Source organism: Oncorhynchus tshawytscha, linkage group LG03 (assembly GCF_018296145.1).
Source record: "Oncorhynchus tshawytscha isolate Ot180627B linkage group LG03, Otsh_v2.0, whole genome shotgun sequence".
Taxonomy (NCBI): Eukaryota; Metazoa; Chordata; class Actinopteri; order Salmoniformes; family Salmonidae; genus Oncorhynchus; species Oncorhynchus tshawytscha.
The window spans coordinates 23,210,289-23,229,439 of record NC_056431.1 but is presented as its reverse complement, the minus strand read 5'-3'; the positions used below and the strand labels follow the sequence as shown (position 1 = coordinate 23,229,439).

At 42.4% G+C, this 19,151-nt stretch overlaps 1 protein-coding gene across 4 annotated transcripts; it reads right to left on the bottom strand.

Moving 5' to 3' along the window:
• Nucleotides 1–1,195: 1,195 nt before the first annotated feature.
• Nucleotides 1,196–18,937, bottom strand: rhbdl2 (rhomboid, veinlet-like 2 (Drosophila)). 4 transcript variants are annotated; one of them, XM_024414364.2, is made up of 8 exons: nt 18,916–18,937; nt 17,255–17,509; nt 15,537–15,685; nt 3,989–4,101; nt 3,491–3,591; nt 3,328–3,388; nt 3,139–3,200; nt 1,196–2,354 (listed from the first exon to the last, which is right to left on the bottom strand). In XM_024414364.2, the coding sequence occupies exons 2-8, from the start codon at nt 17,489–17,491 to the stop codon at nt 2,178–2,180; spliced, it is 900 nt and encodes a 299-aa protein (XP_024270132.1). In that variant the 5' UTR covers nt 17,492–17,509; nt 18,916–18,937; the 3' UTR covers nt 1,196–2,177. The 4 variants fall into 4 exon arrangements, with proteins under 4 accessions (XP_024270132.1, XP_024270128.1, XP_024270129.1 ...); XM_024414360.1 differs by lacking the exon at nt 18,916–18,937 and adding an exon at nt 18,562–18,909; XM_024414361.1 differs by lacking the exon at nt 18,916–18,937 and adding an exon at nt 18,566–18,909.
• Nucleotides 18,938–19,151: the final 214 nt, after the last annotated feature.

The following is a 19,151-nucleotide window of genomic DNA, read 5'->3' as shown; positions in this document are numbered from 1 at the left end:
TCAAACTAATATGGCGTACTCAAAATAATTTATCAGAGTACTCGAACACAGACATTCTTTCAAATGCTATCCCTAATGTCTCTCTCAAACACTTTCTAGCTTTCCAAAGCACCTGCCACTCATTCATGTTAAATTTGGCAGAATAATCAATTACATTTACCTACTGACCCAAATCCAATTATTTTCTACTAGTATCTCCCCATGATGAGTAAACCAGATTGTCATTCTCTAACTAATGACCTGCACAAAGGGAAAATGTGGAAATATTGGTTCTCAGTACGAAACTTTAACCCCAAATCCTGGGTGGATTATTGCTGGGTAGACGGTGTGCCAGTCTGGTTCTGGTTTACTCTATTTTCATACAGGAGCTAACATTGTTTGGGATTGAACAGTCTGGTACCCAATATAGACGGACTATACCATTCACCTGAGAACACTGTGTACTGCCCTGAAATGGTCTCTCTTTAGAATACAAGTCTAATCATTTGGCAACCCTAGGGGGATTGAGTCACTTTCCAAATTAGTCTGATTCAAACACATTTATAGTCAGGGGTTCACATTAGATTAACCTTGTTTAAGGATTTTATTTAGCCTAGATTCAATCAGTTTGGTGAATTTAATATTTGCAATGACAACTTGGCCATTACTAATTCATCAGTACTTTCTGAAGTTCATTACCCCTCTTACCCAATAGCTTAAGTGTCCACAAAGCAAACAAGCACTAACTAGCACACAATGAAATAAATGTCACTGTATTGATGTTCCGAGTCTGGAACTATGGAATGTTCCACATAAACTGGCTAGAGTGGTGGCTGTCATTGGGGTACGATCAATTGTCTTTTTTTTTTAAGCCACTGTCGGCTAATGAGAGCCATAGAAGCGAGGCTGCTTGGCACCCTGGTTCAGGTCAGACATCAGCCAAGCAAATATCCTGCTCCATACCCATTCACTAACCCCCATGTCGGGCTTGCTGAAGGCCAGATGAATTAAGATTGTTTTGCCAAGATTAACGTATTAGTCATATAACACCAAATAGAGTTTACACAACAACAAAAACTCAATCTAATCCTTTTCAGAGATTGGATTATGCATGGCTTTGTCAACACACATGATCTGAAGGGATTTTGGAAATGTATGTAAAATATTTATTTCATGTAAAAGTGATGAAGATACAGTATCAAGTCTGGTGATTTTAAAAAAAAAGAGAAAAAAAAGCTTCAAATAAAAAACAAGTCATTTACATTTGGAATGTTATGCTTTCTACCTAAGATTTACTTGGAAAGTACATGGTAAAGTTGTAATTACATATATACCTAAAGTATGTATTGGTTTCTTAAGAGATTTTTTTGAACCACCATTTGGTTTCAGATACCAACTAACAAATATCACCACAAATAAGTTTAGGAGAAAAATTTGAAGATATCTTCAATAAAAATGTGCCAAAATGGCCTTAAGTTGAGGCCTTTTCATTTTACTAAAAGGTTATGTAGACTAATACACACTGCTACAATTAAAATGGATATAGAAAATGCCTAATATACAATGGAAAGTGCTGCCCTCTACTGTTCCACTGTACACAAACATCCTAAAACACCCAAAGGACTAACAGACTGACTGACGAATTACAAACTGCTGGCAAGTAGAAAAAGCTAAAGAGAAAAACAAATGAAAAAGATGTGTTCAATAAATGATCATTGAAAGAGGCTTAGCCAAGGATGTGTGAGCAGATTTACATTGACATGTACTATTGGCAGACAGCGTCTCATCCTGTCAACAGGGAAGTGAAACAATAACCTGGCATTGGGCCACTGTCATGGCTTGTTTATGAATTGACACTCCAGTCACCAACAGATGTCACACTGCTCCTGATGGCTTGAAAATACTCACTTGTAGGCCAATCTAAAACTTGGAGGAAAGGACCTGCTTGGGGAAATAATGCCCTACCTCACTGACCAATCAGGACAAACATCGTGAAAAAAAGACCTGTAACACCAGCAAACAGATATATTGAGTTCAGTACAAAACCTAGAGATCATTATCTAAATCACAAAAAAAAACATGTAACAGAGAGAATTTGTGCTGTGTGTAATTCTACACTTCAGCAACAGGGGGTCCCTCTTTCCATTTAAATCTCTTCTCTCCGTTATTCAAAACACATTCATTCGTGTAGTGTGGAATTATGCAGGGGAAAGGAAGATGTTGAAGAGCACAGCAAACAAGAGGAAGACTACATAGCCGACTATGCAGAGCCAGAAGCGCGGGTCCTTCAGGAGCTTCTGGTTGTAGGCGCTGAAGAACACGTAGCCAATGGTCATCCCAGCCACCCCTCCTCCGATGTGCGCCACAAACGAGACCTGAGGGAGACCAGGGTGGAGTCTCATTTCAGTCGCGTTTTCCCTTCAAACCAACAAAGACATGCTGTGCTGCAGCCTTACCCTCTGCCCTGTCACTGTGCCCTCTGCCCTGTCACTGTGCCCTCTGCCCTGTCACTGTGCCCTCTGCCCTGCAAAGGGTGGACAGCCAGTAAAACTAGCAGGACCAGTTTGAAAGCAGCCAGTGAATGTGGAACTGCACTTCTCACAAAGACCAAGAAAACAGGAAATAAATGCAAGATGAGAGAGGGGAAGCAGGTGATAGATTAGTAGTCTATAGGCCAGTCAGTTAGGCTGCTGGAAAGACAAACAGCTGCAACCCTTATCATGCTCTCAGCTTCTCCTAAAGCAGAGAGAACAGAATCAAGGATCACACTCAGTTCTAGTGACAGGAATGGTTTGGGTGCAATTATTCAGGGGGAACAGACAGGTTGTGTGTGTGACACAGTGTGTGTAGAGGGCAATCTGGTTTAGAGATTAGTCAGTCCTGTGTAACTGTAACCCGTATGTATAATGCAGCTGGGTGGTACTGTTTTGTCTCTAGTTTTCTATTTGCATACACTGATAAAAGCCAGATCTACTCACAGTTATATTGGTCTAAGGTTGGACTTTGCATAAGAGCCTCTCCAGCTGTGAACTAAAGACTGTTCTAAAAAAAAAGCATTGCTTTCTGCTGAAACAATACTTATCTGTCTGTGGGAAATATTTCAATGCCAAGTATTTTAAGAAGAGAAAGGGCATGCGAAAAGAAAAAAAAAAGTCTTACCTTCAAGCCAACGTCGTGAGTAAGAAACCTTCTGTAAAGGGCGAATCCGACATCTGTCCCGACTTGAGAAAGAAAACATTGAACGTTTAGTTACTGAAATACGACCACAGAGGCGTGAGCGCTGCTGGAACAGTAAACCTTGAGGCACTGGTGGGCAAACATTAAGAGTGGATCTGAGAAGAGACCTACCAATAATTACAATCACTCCAATACGAAACACTCCAAGGACAGGAATCATCTCTCTGAAGTTCTGTAGGCCAGGGTGTAACACAAGAGGAAGGAACAAGGAAATAATGAGAGAGAGAAAAACAATCTGCTAAAATAGTAGAATCAGCAGTTAGCCAGAACTCACCACAACAGCATTCATGAAGTATCCACCTATGAGGGCATATACCCCCCCAGAGGCCCCTACCAGAGCACTGAGAGGATCAAATATAGAGCTGGCCAGGGAGCCTGAAGAAAACATGCATGAGAAGGTCATCTATAGCATTACAGACATTTCAGCTATGAAACCCAAACAGGAAAACTCTAACTTTTGAGAAGCGAAAGAATTTCAGACTTAAGTGTGAAACGTGAATACCATCTACACAGCTCTGTGGCTGTGAGTTGCTAGCATTGTGCCGTCATGATCAGGAAAAATCCGGAGGTGGTTGTAACAAGCGAGCTAATATTAACTAAGGCAACCTGTCGTGCACATTGTGTTGGTTAACCAATCATATGCTATACTATTCGTCACTAACCAAAAGTCAACTTAAAAAGCAACTTTATTCAGTCATAACAAACCTTTGAAGACAACTGTGTCTAATTGACTGTGCGTCAATGGAAAAGGGGGGTGTATGTGGATGCCCACCTGCTAGGACGCCTGCCATGTAGACCATGCCCACTTCAAAGCCTTTGTGGACCAGCTCCAACGGGATGCCCAGCAGTAGCTGCATCACCAGGTTGCCCAGGATGTGCTCCACGCTGTGGGGGAGGAAGACAGAGGGGAGATGGAGACATGGGAGTTGGGACTACATTGGTGGCGCCAGGAATTTTTCACTGGGGTAGCTTGGTCATTGCAAAGGGGTTCTTGCAATCTGACACACACGCACACACGCTAAAATCCAAGCTAGTTAGATACTATGTCGACAATAGTAGCCTCTTTGCCCCAAGATACCTGTACACTGGGGCCAGTGTCAGAGAAGTTCATAAATCATTGAAGCCACAGAAATGATATCAGAAGCATTAGTGTCAGCTGGTAAACTTGCCAACCAAAGTGGAAACAACTGTGCATTCTAGCATTCAATATTTTCAAGCTAGTAGTAGCTAATAGCCTCAAGGCGGATTCCCACTATCAGCGTTAAATCAGATAGCCACGCTAGCGTCGCCCTCATGTGGCTGCTAGAAAAACTAGAAAGCAAGCATCAACAGCCAATCCAGCAGGGGCTAGAAGCTATAGTCAGCTTTGATTGGTCAAAATTGACGCGATATCGTGGAGTATGTGGATAAAGTTCAGTTTTCCACAACTTTGGTACCGTCCTAGTCCCATGTTTGCAAGCAAAGTACATTTCAACACATCCTCAAAATATTATTTTACCTGAGAAGATACTCTTAAATTATTTCTGGTAAAAACTCCTTATGGGGTAAATTCCACAGCATAATGTAGCCCACTGGCAAGCTAACTAGCTAACATATTCAACTCAATGGCAACGATTTTGAATGGACATCAAGCTAATATCGTCAAATTCATGAAAATGGGGTCATTTTAAGTTGCTAAATTATATTAGGAGATTTACTGTATTAACCTTTGCCCAATGCCTTTTATAAAGGTTTCCAAATATGAGAAAAAATGCAATCCAAAACCTTCATGAAAGGCATCAGGTAGAAGTAAATTAAGCCATGAATAAGAATATAAATTGTACATATCTTAAATTACCACATTTTCATGAATTTGATCAAATAAGATTGAAGCCCATTCAAAAACAGTACAGGTCATGCACCGGAAGCACAGTGGCTTGCGAAAGGATTCACCCCCTTTATTGCCTTATAACATGGAATTAAAATTTATTTCTTGGGTGTTTGTATCATTTGATTTACACAACATGCCTACCACTTTGAAGATGCAAAATATGTTTTATTGTGAAACAAACAAGAAATGAGACAAAAAAAACAGACAACTTGAGCGTGCATAACTATTCACCCCCCAAAGTCAATACTTTGTAGAGCCACCCTTCGCAGCAATTACATCTGCAAGTCTCTTGGGGTATGTCTCTATAAGCTTGGCACATCTAGCCACTGGGATTTTTGCCCATTCTTCAAGGCAAAACTGCTCCGGCTCCTTCAAGTTGGATGGGTTCCGCTGGTGTACAGCAATCTTTAAGTCATACCACAGATTCTCAATTGGATTGATGTCTGGGCTTTGCCTAGGCCATTCCAAGACATTTAAATGTTTCCCCTTAAACCACACCAGTGTTGCTTTAGCAGTATGCTTAAGGTCATTGTCCTGCTGGAAGGTGAACCTCCGTCCCAGTCTCAAATCTCTGGAAGACAAACAGGTTTCCCTCAAGAATTTCCCTGTATTTAGCGCCATCCATCATTCCTTCCATTTTGACCAGTTTCCCAGTCCCTGCCAATGGAAAACATCCCCACAGCAAGATGCTGCCATCACCATGCTTCACTGTGGGGATGATGTTCTCAGGGTGATGAGAGGTGTTGGGTTTGCACCAGACATGGCATTTTCCTTGATGGCCAAAAAGCTACATTTTAGTCTCATCTGACCAGAGTACCTTCTTCCATATGTTTGGGGAGTCTCCCACATGCCATTCGGCAAACACCAAACGCGTTTTCTTATTTTTCTGGCCACTCTTCCGTAAAGCCAATCTCTGTGGAGAGTACGGCTTTAAGTGGTCCTATGGACAGATACTCCAATCTCCGCTGTGGAGCTTTGCAGCTCCTTCAGGGTTATCTTCAATCTCTTTGTTACCTCTCTGATTAATGTCCTCCTTGCCTGGTCTGTGAGTTTTGGTGGGCGGCCTTCTCTTGGCAGGTTTCTTGTGGTGCTATTTTTTTATAATGGATTTATGTTCTGTGGGATGTTCAAAGTTTCTGATATTTTTTTAGAACCCAACCCTGATCTGTACTTCTCTACAACTTTGTCCCTGGCCTGTTTGGAGAGCTCATTGGTCTTCATGGTGCTGCTTGCTTAGTGGTGATGCAGACTCTGGGGCCTTTCAGAACAGGTGTATATATACACTGAGATCATGTGACAGATCATGTGACACTTAGATTGCACACAGGTGGACTTTAACTAATTATGTGACTTCTGAAGGTAATTGGTTTTGGTAGCATTGCCTTAAATTGTTTAACTTGGGTCAAACATTTCAGGTAGCCTTCCACAAGCTTCCTACAATAAGTTGGGTGAATTTTGGCCTATTCCTCCTAACAGAGCTGGTGTAACTGAGTCAGGTTTGTAGGCCTCCTTGCTCGCACACGCTTTTTCAGTTCTGCCCACAAATGTTCTATAGGATGGAGGACAGGGCTTTGTGATGGCCACTCCAATACCTTAACTTTGTTGTCCTTAAGCCATTTTGCCACAACTTTGGAAGTATGCTTGGTGTCATTGTCCATTTGGAAGACCCACTTGTGACCAAGCTTGAACTTTGACTGATGTCTTATATATATATATCCACATAATGTTACTTCCTCATGATGCCATCAATTTTGCGAAGGTCACCAGTCCCTCCTGCAGCAAAGCACCCCCACAACATGATGCTGCCACCCCCATGCTTAATGTTTGGGATGGTGTTCTTCGGGCTTGCAAGCCTACCCCTTTTTCCTTCAAACATAACGATGGTCATTATGGCCAAACAGTTCCATTTTTGTTTCATCAGACCAGAGGACATTTCTCCAAAAAGTATGATCTTTGTCCCCATGTGCAGTTGTAAACCGTAGTCTGGCTTTTTTTATGGCGGTTTTGGAGTAGTGGCTTCTTCCTTGCCAAGCGGCCTTTCAGGTTTTGTCGATATATGACTCGTTTTACTGTGGATATAGATACTTTTGTACCCGTTTCCTCGAGCATCTTCACAGGGTCCTTTGCTGTTGTTCTGGGATTGATTTGCACTTTTCGCACCAAAGTACATTAATCTCTAGGAGACAGAACTAGTGTACTATTGTTTGTACAGATGAACGTGGTACTTCCAGGCGTTTGGAAATTGCTCCCAACGACGAACCAGACTTGTGGAGGTCTACAATGTTTTTTCTGAGGTCTTGGCTGATTTCTTTTGATTTTCCCATGATGTCAAGCAAAGAGGCACTGAGTTTGAAGGTAGGCCTTGAAATACATCCACAGGTACACCTCCAATTGACTCAAATGATGCCAAGTAGTCTATCAGAAGCTTCTAAAGCCATGACATCATTTTCTGGAATTTCCAAGCTGTTTAAAGGCACAGCCAACTTAGTGTATGTAAACTTCTGACCCACTCGAATTGTGATACAGTGAATTATAAGTGAAATAATCTGTCTGTAAACAATTGTTGGAAAAATTACTTGTGTCAAATGCTGACCAGACCGGACACGTCGCAAAATAAATTTAGAAATCCATGTTATTCAATTATTGCGCCAACGAGCGTCTGCAACGCCAAGGGCTAAGATAGAACTCCTTTCTATTTCTGACACAGATCGCGCTGAAAGTCCTGCCTCTCCCTTCTCCTCATTGGTTTATAGAAGCAGGTACCCAAAAAGATGAAAAAGCCTGGAAGGAGGAGAGATGACTAGAAACGATTCAGTTGGCCGTTTTGTGTGTGGATTAATTGTCGGACTAGAAGACCTTGTGCATTTCAGGTAAAATAACAACTCAATGTTTATATCCAAAGAAAAATTTGCTAGCAAGTGCAAGCTAACTAGCTAAATTGCCATACATGTTTAATGCTTATCGACCTGTCCCCAAATTAATGTCATTGGTTCAGAGTTTGTTTTGATATTTTAACCTGCGTGTCATAATCTCGTTTGGTGTAGGGGTACAAAATAAATGTATGCACGATGGCGCACACGCCCAGCCGGTTTGGGTTCCGTGTCATGCACAAAGTAGATGTCCTAACCGACTTGCCAAAACTATAGTTTGTTAACAAGAAATTTGTGGAGCGGTTGAAAAACAAGTTAATGACTCCAACCTAAGTGTATGTTAACTTCTGACTTCAACTGTATGCATGCACCACTTTTCCGTTTTTTTATACATCTTTTAATTTTTTAAAACATTTTGTGTATGTCCAATACATGAAATCCAATTAAAAATCTATTTAAATTACAGGTTGTAATGCAACGAAATAGGAAAAACGCCAAGGGGTTTGAATACTTTTGCAAGACACTGTAGACGGGACTTTCATAGCATATAGCTAGCTCTAAGCAACTTTTACATAGTCCGAAGATACAGTATCTCAGGCAACAGGATTTTTTGACCACTCAAATTCATGAGATTCTGGCTGAGCCAATGAGGAGGCACGGCGTTATGTAGGCTATGCCAGCTTGCTGAGCAGTTGGAGCTCGTTCATGAGAACAGGATTTTGAGAGAGAGAAATATATGTCGACGTTATATATATATATATATATATATATATATATATACACACTACCGTTCCATTAAAATATATATATATATACATACACAGTGCCTTGCGAAAGTATTCGGCCCCCTTGAACTTTGCGACCTTTTGCCACATTTCAGGCTTCAAACATAAAGATATAAAACTGTATTTTTTTGTGAAGAATCAACAACAAGTGGGACACAATCATGAAGTGGAACGACATTTATTGGATATTTCAAACTTTTTTAACAAATCAAAAACTGAAAAATTGGGCGTGCAAAATTATTCAGCCCCCTTAAATTAATACTTTGTAGCGCCACCTTTTGCTGCGATTACAGCTGTAAGTCGCTTGGGGTATGTCTCTATCAGTTTTGCACATCGAGAGACTGAAATTTTTTCCCATTCCTCCTTGCAAAACAGCTCGAGCTCAGTGAGGTTGGATGGAGAGCATTTGTGAACAGCAGTTTTCAGTTCTTTCCACAGATTCTTGATTGGATTCAGGTCTGGACTTTGACTTGGCCATTCTAACACCTGGATATGTTTATTTTTGAACCATTCCATTGTAGATTTTGCTTTATGTTTTGGATCATTGTCTTGTTGGAAGACAAATCTCCGTCCCAGTCTCAGGTCTATTGCAGACTCCATCAGGTTTTCTTCCAGAATGGTCCTGTATTTGGCTCCATCCATCTTCCCATCAATTTGAGCCATCTTCCCTGTCCCTGCTGAAGAAAAGCAGGCCCAAACCATGATGCTGCCACCACCATGTTTGACAGTGGGGATGGTGTGTTCAGGGTGATGCGCTGTGTTGCTTTTACGCCAAACATAATGTTTTGCATTGTTGTCCAAAAGTTCAATTTTGGTTTCATCTGACCAGAGCACCTTCTTCCACATGTTTGGTGTGTCTCCCAGGTGGCTTGTGGCAAACTTTAAACGACACTTTTTATGGATATCTTTAAGAAATGGCTTTCTTCTTGCCACTCTTCCATAAATGCCAGATTTGTGCAATATACGACTGATTGTTGTCCTATGGACAGAGTCTCCCACCTCAGCTGTAGATCTCTGCAGTTCATCCAGAGTGATCATGGGCCTCTTGGCTGCATCTCTGATCAGTCTTCTCCTTGTATGAGCTGAAAGTTTAGAGGGACGGCCAGGTCTTGGTAGATTTGCAGTGGTCTGATACTCCTTCCATTTCAATATTATCGCTTGCACAGTGCTCCTTGGGATGTTTAAAGCTTGGGAAATCTTTTTGTATCCAAATCCGGCTTTGAACTTCTTCACAACAGTATCTCGGACCTGCCTGGTGTGTTCCTTGTTCTTCATGATGCTCTCTGCGCTTTTAACGGACCTCTGAGACATTCACAGTGCAGGTGCATTTATACGGAGACTTGATTACACACAGGTGGATTGTATTTATCATCATTAGTCATTTAGGTCAACATTGGATCATTCAGAGATCCTCACTGAACTTCTGGAGAGAGTTTGCTGCACTGAAAGTAAAGGGGCTGAATAATTTTGCACGCCCAATTTTTCAGTTTTTGATTTGTTAAAAAGTTTGAAATATCCAATAAATGTCGTTCCACTTCATGATTGTGTCCCACTTGTTGTTGATTCTTCACAAAAAATACAGTTTTATATCTTTATGTTTGAAGCCTGAAATGTGGCAAAAGGTCGCAAAGTTCAAGGGGGCCGAATACTTTCGCAAGGCACTGTATATCCCCATAGCGCCGCCAGTGTGGGAGTATGAGGGACTGGATAGGCAAGTGAATGTCTTACCCATGAATCAGAACCTGTGGAAAGACTCAGGCCAGGATTCAAAGAAACACATATAAACAACGCGCAACGCCCTTTAAAAGGACATTTTAGCTTGAGTCGACATCCACAACGTTTACAGTGAATGCAATCTCTGAACATTTGGGAAATTGCCTTTAAAAGCCTTTCACTTGGATTGAATCGTGATCTCAAACTCCGGAGAACCCAGAACTGCTTTAGCAAGTGTCCATGTGTTGTATAAACAGATGATAGGGGAGAGAGTGAATCATTTCAGGGAGATGTGGCAAGAAGAATGATCTGCGATGCAATACTCTTTGGGATGGTTTCTTGGGAGCCAGATTAAGCCACGGGAGGTTGGTGACACCTTAATTGGGGAGGACAAGCTTGTGGTAATGGCTGGAGCAGAATCAGTGGAATGGTATCATTTTTGTTGCAATTCCATTCACTCTGTTTCAACCATTATTATGAGCCATCCTCCCCTCAGCAGCCTCCTGTGGATTAACCCTGGACTTCTTTACGTGCTGCTGTGCGCTTTGTTGCTAACCTTACTTTGCTTCCTGCCAACTTCACGGTTTTTACTTTTTAATTACGGTTTATATTTTTAGTTTTTCCTTCGCTCAACTTTTTTCTTTCATTCAACTTTTTCACTCCGGACGCTTTATCTGGACATGGTTCGCCAGGACCTCCGACAGCCGAAGCTAAGTAGTAACATTAACATGATGCCTTCTAATTGCAGTCGCTGTAGTCATAATATACAGGAGAACGATCGCCTTACGGCGAGGATAGCTGTGCTGCAAGCCCAGTTTCAGACGCAATCGTTAAACAAGGGTAATTTACAGATAGTAGTATAAATCCCCGCAGCTGGACAACTTTCGCATGGCTTCTGGAAGGAAATGCTCAACCGGTGTCGCTCATTCAGCCGACAAACTTTCAACCGGTTCTCCCCATTAAGCAGCGAGTCGGAGTCAGAGGCCGAGCCTTCTCTGGTCTCTACTCCTCCCGTTATGGGGTCTGAGACACCGAAGCCTCCTACCACTAGCTCTGACAAATTGAAAACCCTAGTCATTGGCGACTCCATTACCCGTAGTATTAGACTTAAAACGTATCCTCCAGCGATCATACACTGTTTACCAGGGGGCAGGGCTACCGACGTTAAGGCTAATCTGAAGATGGTGCTGGCTAAAGCTAAAACTGGCGAGTGTAGAGAGTATAGGGATGTTGTTATCAACGTCGGCACCAACGATGTTAGGATGAAACAGTCAGAGGTCACCAAGCGCAACATAGCTTCAGCGTGTAAATCAGCTACAAAGATGTTGGCATCGAGTAATTGTCTCTGGCCCCCTTCCAATTAGGGGGAGTGATGAACTCTACAGCAGTCTCACAGCTCAATCGCTGGTTGAAAACTGTTTTCACCAGCATAGTCAGTGTAGTCAGCTCAGTTATACCCATTGAGACCGTGTCTGTGCCTCCACCTAGGTTGGGCAAAACAAAATATGGCGGTGTTCTCCTTAGCAATCTCACTAGGATAAAGACCTCCTCTATTCCTGCCATTATTGAAAGAGATTGTGATACCTCACATCTCCAAATAGGGTTATTTATGTGAGATCCCTCACTTCCAAGGCAGTCATAGTCAATGAACTAATCACTGATCATAATCTTGATGTGATTGGCCTGACTGAAACATGGCTTAAGCCTGATGAATTTACTGTGTTAAATCAGGCCTCACCTCCTGGTTACACTAGTGACCATATCCCCCACACATCCCACAAAGGCAGAGGTGTTGCTAACATTTAAGATAGTAAATTTCAATTTACAAAAAAAAAATATACATTTTATGCAGCCCACTCAATCACTTTTTATAGCTACTGTTTACAGGCCTGCTGGGCCATGTACAGAGTTCATCACTGAGTTCCTATCGGACCTTGTAGTCATGGCAGATAATATTCTTATTTTTGGTGACTTTAATATTCACATGGAAAAGTCCACAGACCCACTCCAAAATATTTTCGGAGCCATCATCGACTCAGTGGGATTTGTCCAACATGTCTCCGGACCTACTCCCTGCCACAGTCATACTCTGGACATAGTTTTGTCCCATGGAATAAAATGTTGTGGATCTTAATGTTTTTCCTCATTATCCTGGACTATCGGACCACCGTTTTATTACATTTGCAATCGCAACAAATAATCTGCTCAGACCCCAAACAAGGATCATCAAATGTCGTGCTATAAATTCTTGGACAACCCAAAGATTCCTAAACCCAAAGATTCCTAAACACTGTTTACCAGAGGGCAGGGTGATGCCCTTCCAGACTCCCTCCACCTACCCAAGGACATCAGAGAACAAAAATCAGTTAACCACCTAACTGAGGAACTCAATTTAACCTAGATGCAGTCGCATCTAAAAACAAAAAACATTTGTCATAAGAAACTAGCTCCCTGGTGTACAGAAAATACCCTAGCTCTGAAGCAAGCTTCCAGAAAATTGGAACGGAAATGGCGCTACACCAAACTGGAAGTCTTCTGACTAACTTGGAAAGACAGTACCATGCAGTATCGAAGGGCCCTCACTGCTGCTTGATCATCCTATTTTTCCAACTTAATTGAGGAAAGTAAGAAGAATCCCCCAAAACAATTTGATACTGTCGCCAAGCTAACTAAAAATCAACATTTCCCAAGAGAGGATGGCTTTCACTTCAGCAGTGATAAATTCATTAACTTATTTGAGGCAAAGATCATGAACATTAGAAAGCAGACTAAGGACTCCTCTTTAAATCTGCGTATTCCTTCAAAGCTCAGTTGTCCTGAGTCTGCACAACTCTGCCAGGACCTAGGATCAAGGGAGACACTCTCTTGACACACTGATGAAAATAATGATGGCCTCTAAACCGGCAAGCTGCATACTGGACACTATTCCAACTAAACTACTGAAAGAGCTGCTTCCTGTGCTTGGCACTCCTATGTTGAACATAATAAACCGGATGTGTACCAAACTCACTAAAAGTGGCAGTAATAAAGCCTCTTGAAAAATCAAACCTTGACCCAGAAAATATAAAAAACCATCGGCCTATATCGAATCTTCCATTCTTCTCTTACTTACTGCCTTCCTGAAGACAAACAATGTATACAAAATGCTTCAGTCTGGTTTTAGACCCCATCATAGCACTGAGACTGCACTTGTGAAGGTGGTAAATTATTTTTTAATGGCGTCAGACCGAGGCTCTGCATCTGTCCTCGTGCTCCAAGACCTCAGTGCTGCTTTTGATACCATCGATCACCACATTCTTTTGGAGAGATTGGAAACGCAAATTGGTCTACACGGACAAGTTCTGGCCTGGTTTAGATCTTTTCTGTGGGAAAGATATCAGTTTGTCTCTGTGTTTGTCCTCCGACAAATCAACTGTAAATTTCTGTGTTCCTCAAGGCTCCGTTTTAGGGCCACTATTGTTTTCACTATATATTTTACCTCTTGGTGATGTCATTCAAAAAAATAATTTTAACTTACACTGCAATGCGGATGACACACAGCTGTGCATTTCGATGAAACATGGTGAAGCCCCAAAATTGTCCTCCCTGGAAGCCTGTGTTTCATACATAAGGAAGTGGACGGCTACCTGGATAAAGCACTAAATAATCTTCAGTTAGTGCTAAACACGGCTGCTAAAATCTTGACTAGAACCAAAAAAAACATCATATTACTCCAGTGCTAGAATTTCTAAGCAAACAGCTGGAGGCAGGGCTTTCTCCTGTAGAGCTCCATTTTTATGGAATGGTCTGCCTACCCATGTGAGAGACACAGACTCGGTCTCAACCTTTAAGTCTTTATTGAAGACTCATCTCCTCAGTAGGTATTATGATTGAGTGTAGTCTGGCCCAGGAGTGTGAATGTGAACGGAATGGCACTGGAGCAAGGAACCGCCCTTGCTGTCTCTGTCTGGCCGGTTACCCTCTCTTCACTGGGATTCTCTGCCTCTAAACCTATTACAGGGGATGAGTCACTGGCTTACTGGTGCTCTTCCATGGAGGGGGGTGGGTGTGTCACTTGAGTGGGTTGAGTCACTGACGTGATCTTCCTATCCGGGTTGGCGCCCCCTTCCCCCTTGGGTTGTGCCGTGGCGAAGATCTTTGTGGGCTATACTCAGCCTGGTCTCAGGATGGTAAGTTGGTGGTTGAAGATATCCCTCTAGTGGTGTGGGGGCTGTGCTTTGGCAAAGTGGGTGGGGTTATATCCTGCCTGTTTGGCCCTGTCCCCGGATATCGTCGGACGGGGTCACAGTGTCCCTCGACACCTCCTGTCTCAGCCTCCAAGTATTTATGCTGCAGTAGTTTGTGTCGGGGGGGCTAGGATCAGTCTGTTCTATCTGGAGTATTTCTCCTTTCTTATTCGGTGTCCTGGGTGAATTTAAGTATGCTCTCTCTAATTCTCTCTCTCTCGGAGGACCTGAGCCCTAGGACCATGCCTCAGGACTACCTGGCCTGATGACTCTTTGCTGTCCCCAGTCCACCTGGTCGTGCTGCTGCTCCAGTTTCAGCTGTCCTGCCTGCGGCTATGGAACCCTGACCTGTTCACTGGACGTACTACCTGTCCCAGACCTGCTGTTTTCAACTCTCTAGAGACAGCAGGAGCGGTAGAGATAATCTGAATGATCGGCTATGAAAACCCAACTGACATTTACTCCTGAGGTGCTGACCTGTTGCACCCTCGACAACCACTGTGATTATTATTATTTGACCCTGCTGGTCATCTATGAACATTTGAACATCTTGGCCATGTTCTGTTATAATCTCCACCTGGCACAGCCAGAAGAGGACTGGCCACCCCTCATAGCCTGGTTCCTCTCTAGGATTCTTCCTGGGTTCTGGCCTTTCTAGGGAGTTTTTCCTAGCCACCGTGCTTCTTCACCTGCAGTGCTTGCAGTTTGGGATTTTAGGCTAGGTTTCTGTGCAGCACTTTGTGACATCAGCTGATGTAAGAAGGGCTTTATAAATCAATTTGATTGACTAAAAAGTTTAGCCAATGGAGAATCTCCAGTGGGCTTGGGCATCTGTGTGAGGTGAGGTGACCCTTACCCAGCGTGGACAAACATGTAGGAGACGAAGCGCCACGCCTCCTCCCGCCGGTCAGACTTGTAGGAGAGAGGGCTGTTCCAGATGCCCTCGCCCAGGGTAACCCACTGCTTCTGGGGCTTCCACACCGCATAGTAGATAAACACTGCTAACTGTCCAGACAGACACAGGGTAGATCAGTGACTAGTTACATAATGACAGGAGGGTTCCTGAAAGGCTAAAACAGTTGCTTTAAAAATGTAGCCATTCTTCAGCCTTTCATAAAGGGTTTGCAGTATGGGCAGAGCAGACCATTACAGCAGCATACAAACATATTTCAAACTGATAACACACAATGGAAACAACATTAATGAGAAGAGCAGAGAGAACACTAGACAAATTCCCTTTAAAAAACTGCATTGACATGGCACATTTTTCCACTACCTTTAACTCACTTCACCTTTAACATAAAACCCCACATCTCAAGAATTCTGCCATAACAAGCTCACCATACTTCTACAATATCAGTGAAATGTCATGGACAAAGTGTACGGTTGTGTATGATTAAAAACACATTCCTTAAACCCTGGTCCCAATGTCAATTGTGCTCAAACTCTATTTTCATTGAGCCAACGCATAGGTCTATGGAGTGCTCTAAGAATCTTGGATGAATTCAGACATTGAGATGGAGAAGCTGGCCGAGACCTCCCACAGCAGAAGGAGAGAGAGGAATGTCAGGTACAAGAGCTCTACAGTCCAGACCGTAGCCGCATCCAAACTCAGAGTTTGAATACACAAATACCAATGTTGAGCCATTTTAATAGAGCTCGCCAGCTTGTAGTCCTAAAAAACAGAAATCTGTTACCTCTGGTTTGTTCAGCCATTCCTATGGGGAAAATTAGAATAGGGTTTTGGACATAAACATTGAAAATAAGGTCGGAGGTTAACACAGGCTTAGGAGAGTTTATACTTTTTGTTCTAATGAGATATCAGTCAGTTAACATGACCTTTATTACTTAAGCCAGCAGCATACCACCCTGCATACCACTGCTGGCTTGCTTCTGAAGCTAAGCAGGGTTGGTCCTGGTCAGTTCCTGGATGAGAGACCAGATGCTGCTGGAAGTGGTGTTGGAGGGCCAGTAGGAGGCACTCTTTCCTCTGATCTAAAAAATATCCCAATGCCCCAGGGCAGTGATTGGGGACACTGCACTGTGTAGGGTGCAGTCTTTCGGATGGGACGTTAAATGGGTGTCCTGACTCTCTGAGGTCATTAAAGAGCCCATGGCACTTATCGTAAGAGTAGGGGTGTTAACCCCAGTGTCCTGGCTAAATTCCCAATTTGGCCCTCAAACCATCATGGTCACCTAATAATCCCCAGTTTACAATTGGCTCATTATTCACCAGGTCATTGCTGCAAATGAGACCATGTTCTCAGACAACTTACCTGGTAAAATAAAGCCTTTGTGCTTCAAAAGTGGCGTTAGCGGACAAAGATTAACTCATAAAGCAAAATGTATAAGATCTCCTAAGCCTGTGTTTACCCAGACCTTATTTTAAAATGAACCATGGTGGAGGTACAATATCAGCTGCACCTCTCTCTTTAAATACTACATCCAGAGCATTTCCTAAAATTGAAAATTCACCCAGGTATAACAACACAATCATCATAACATATGCAGATGCAAGAGGCTACTTGTTGTCAGTGTTGTGCTGCCATTAGTATGATGCGTATCAACCCTCACCTCTCCGATGCTGATGAGGATGATGAAGATGGGAGGGGGGCAGCAGTTGGCTCGCTCCAGGTACTGTTCGTGGAGTTCTTCCGGAAGCATCCACTTGGAGATGGAGCGATGGAACCTCTCACAGCATGCAACCTTCCTATTCCCGTCATCATCACCTCCCGTATCCCCCATCCGTCTCCCATCTCGGTCAACAGGGTCTACAGCAAGGGGGTCCTGCTCTTCAATGTCTCTGTCCATCACTCCTCAGATTGTAGCCTAGACAAATAAAGTGGATGAGTCAAATGAATTGACAGGAAGAACATGCTACATTTCTCCATTTTAGATCATGCATTCCCTATGAAAGTATGTCAATGTCTTTTTAGTATGTGTCAATAGACATACAATGAGGGCTGGTTTCCTAGACACTGATTAGATTTGACTTAATCGGTGTCTGGGAAACTACACCATAGGCGGAGGATTTATTTGGACTAAAACCATAAAGGTCAGGGTTTCGCCTTTCAAAGGAACCGTAATTGATTTGTTAGAGTGTATGTTGTGTTAAATGGGTTGGGTTTACGTCAGATTAACAAAACTAAGGGTGAGATATTGGCTTCTGAATTACGGGTTGAGTAGATAAAAGGGTTAACGACACATTAGTGAGGTATTTGATACTGTAAACATGTAATAAACATGTATAGTTCAGCTTTGATGTGTAAAATTGTTGTCTCTAGGGACAATTAAAGTAGTTACGCAACACAGAGCGGATGCTTTCGGGGGCCAGAAAACTTACCGCATGAATCCCAAACAGATATAGAATTTGTCAAAAACAATTTGAAACCTTGATTACATTGAGATACAATCACATATGCATCTATATGTGTGGGAATACTTGGGTTTTCCCAAAAACATTTTTTACTAATAAATATATATATATATATATATATTTATTTTCTCCGAAAACTTAAGCGGGGAAATAAATTCGGACGGCCCATTAGGTAACCCTGGCCAAACACATCAATGGCTGATATATTGGGCTACTTTGGAGTCTGCCACTGTAGGGTCAATATGAATGAAATAAATAGAAGCGCGGGCAATACAATTTCAAGCTCGGCAATACACGTGAATTTCCCTAAACCCCTTTTCGATTACATGGATTTTTTCAGTGTGCCTATATATGAACCATGAGCCTATGTAAACTTAACCCACACACATGATCATGTCCCATTCAGTACAGAAGTTGGTCGGCACATTTTCCATAATAACAGCGGCTTTACTCTGTAGGCCTATATAGAATGCAATGGTATTTATAAAGTTTAGAAGTAACTTACGTACGGACTGAAAGCGCTGCCGTGAAAAATTATTCAACTCAACGTTTCCACTAGCATCTTAAAATACATAAATTGTGGAAGTTCTCAAATACTTTTGTTTTTATATTTTCACGCAATTCTAAAACAGTCCGGACATCCCAAGGCGTGTAAAATCAGTAAAATCCTCACAACTGCACTTTGGGAAAATGACGGTCTATTCTGATAAATGACTTGAGATAATTATAGACCTCGCTTAGCTTTTCATGCAGCGGAACTTCCTTTTTCCAAGCAAACCTCTGAAGCGGCACTACTTGAAAAGCAAATCTAGAAAGTTGAATGTAGCGCAAACTTGGCAGGCATTTTGCAACAACTTACCTGCGCTTCCGGTAACACCTGATATAGGTGATGTCGTCATGGGCTTTGGCTGGAGGTCCACATTTATATATAAACCTTATTTAACTAGGCATTTTACCTGCATAATGTCCATCAACAACTGGTCGTTAAAATTGTGATATGCATCGTTTCGTGGACCACAGACAATCAACGAATCTGGTGTCAACATATTTCAATTATTCCGAAGGAAAAGACTGCTGTACTGCCAAGCATCCCAT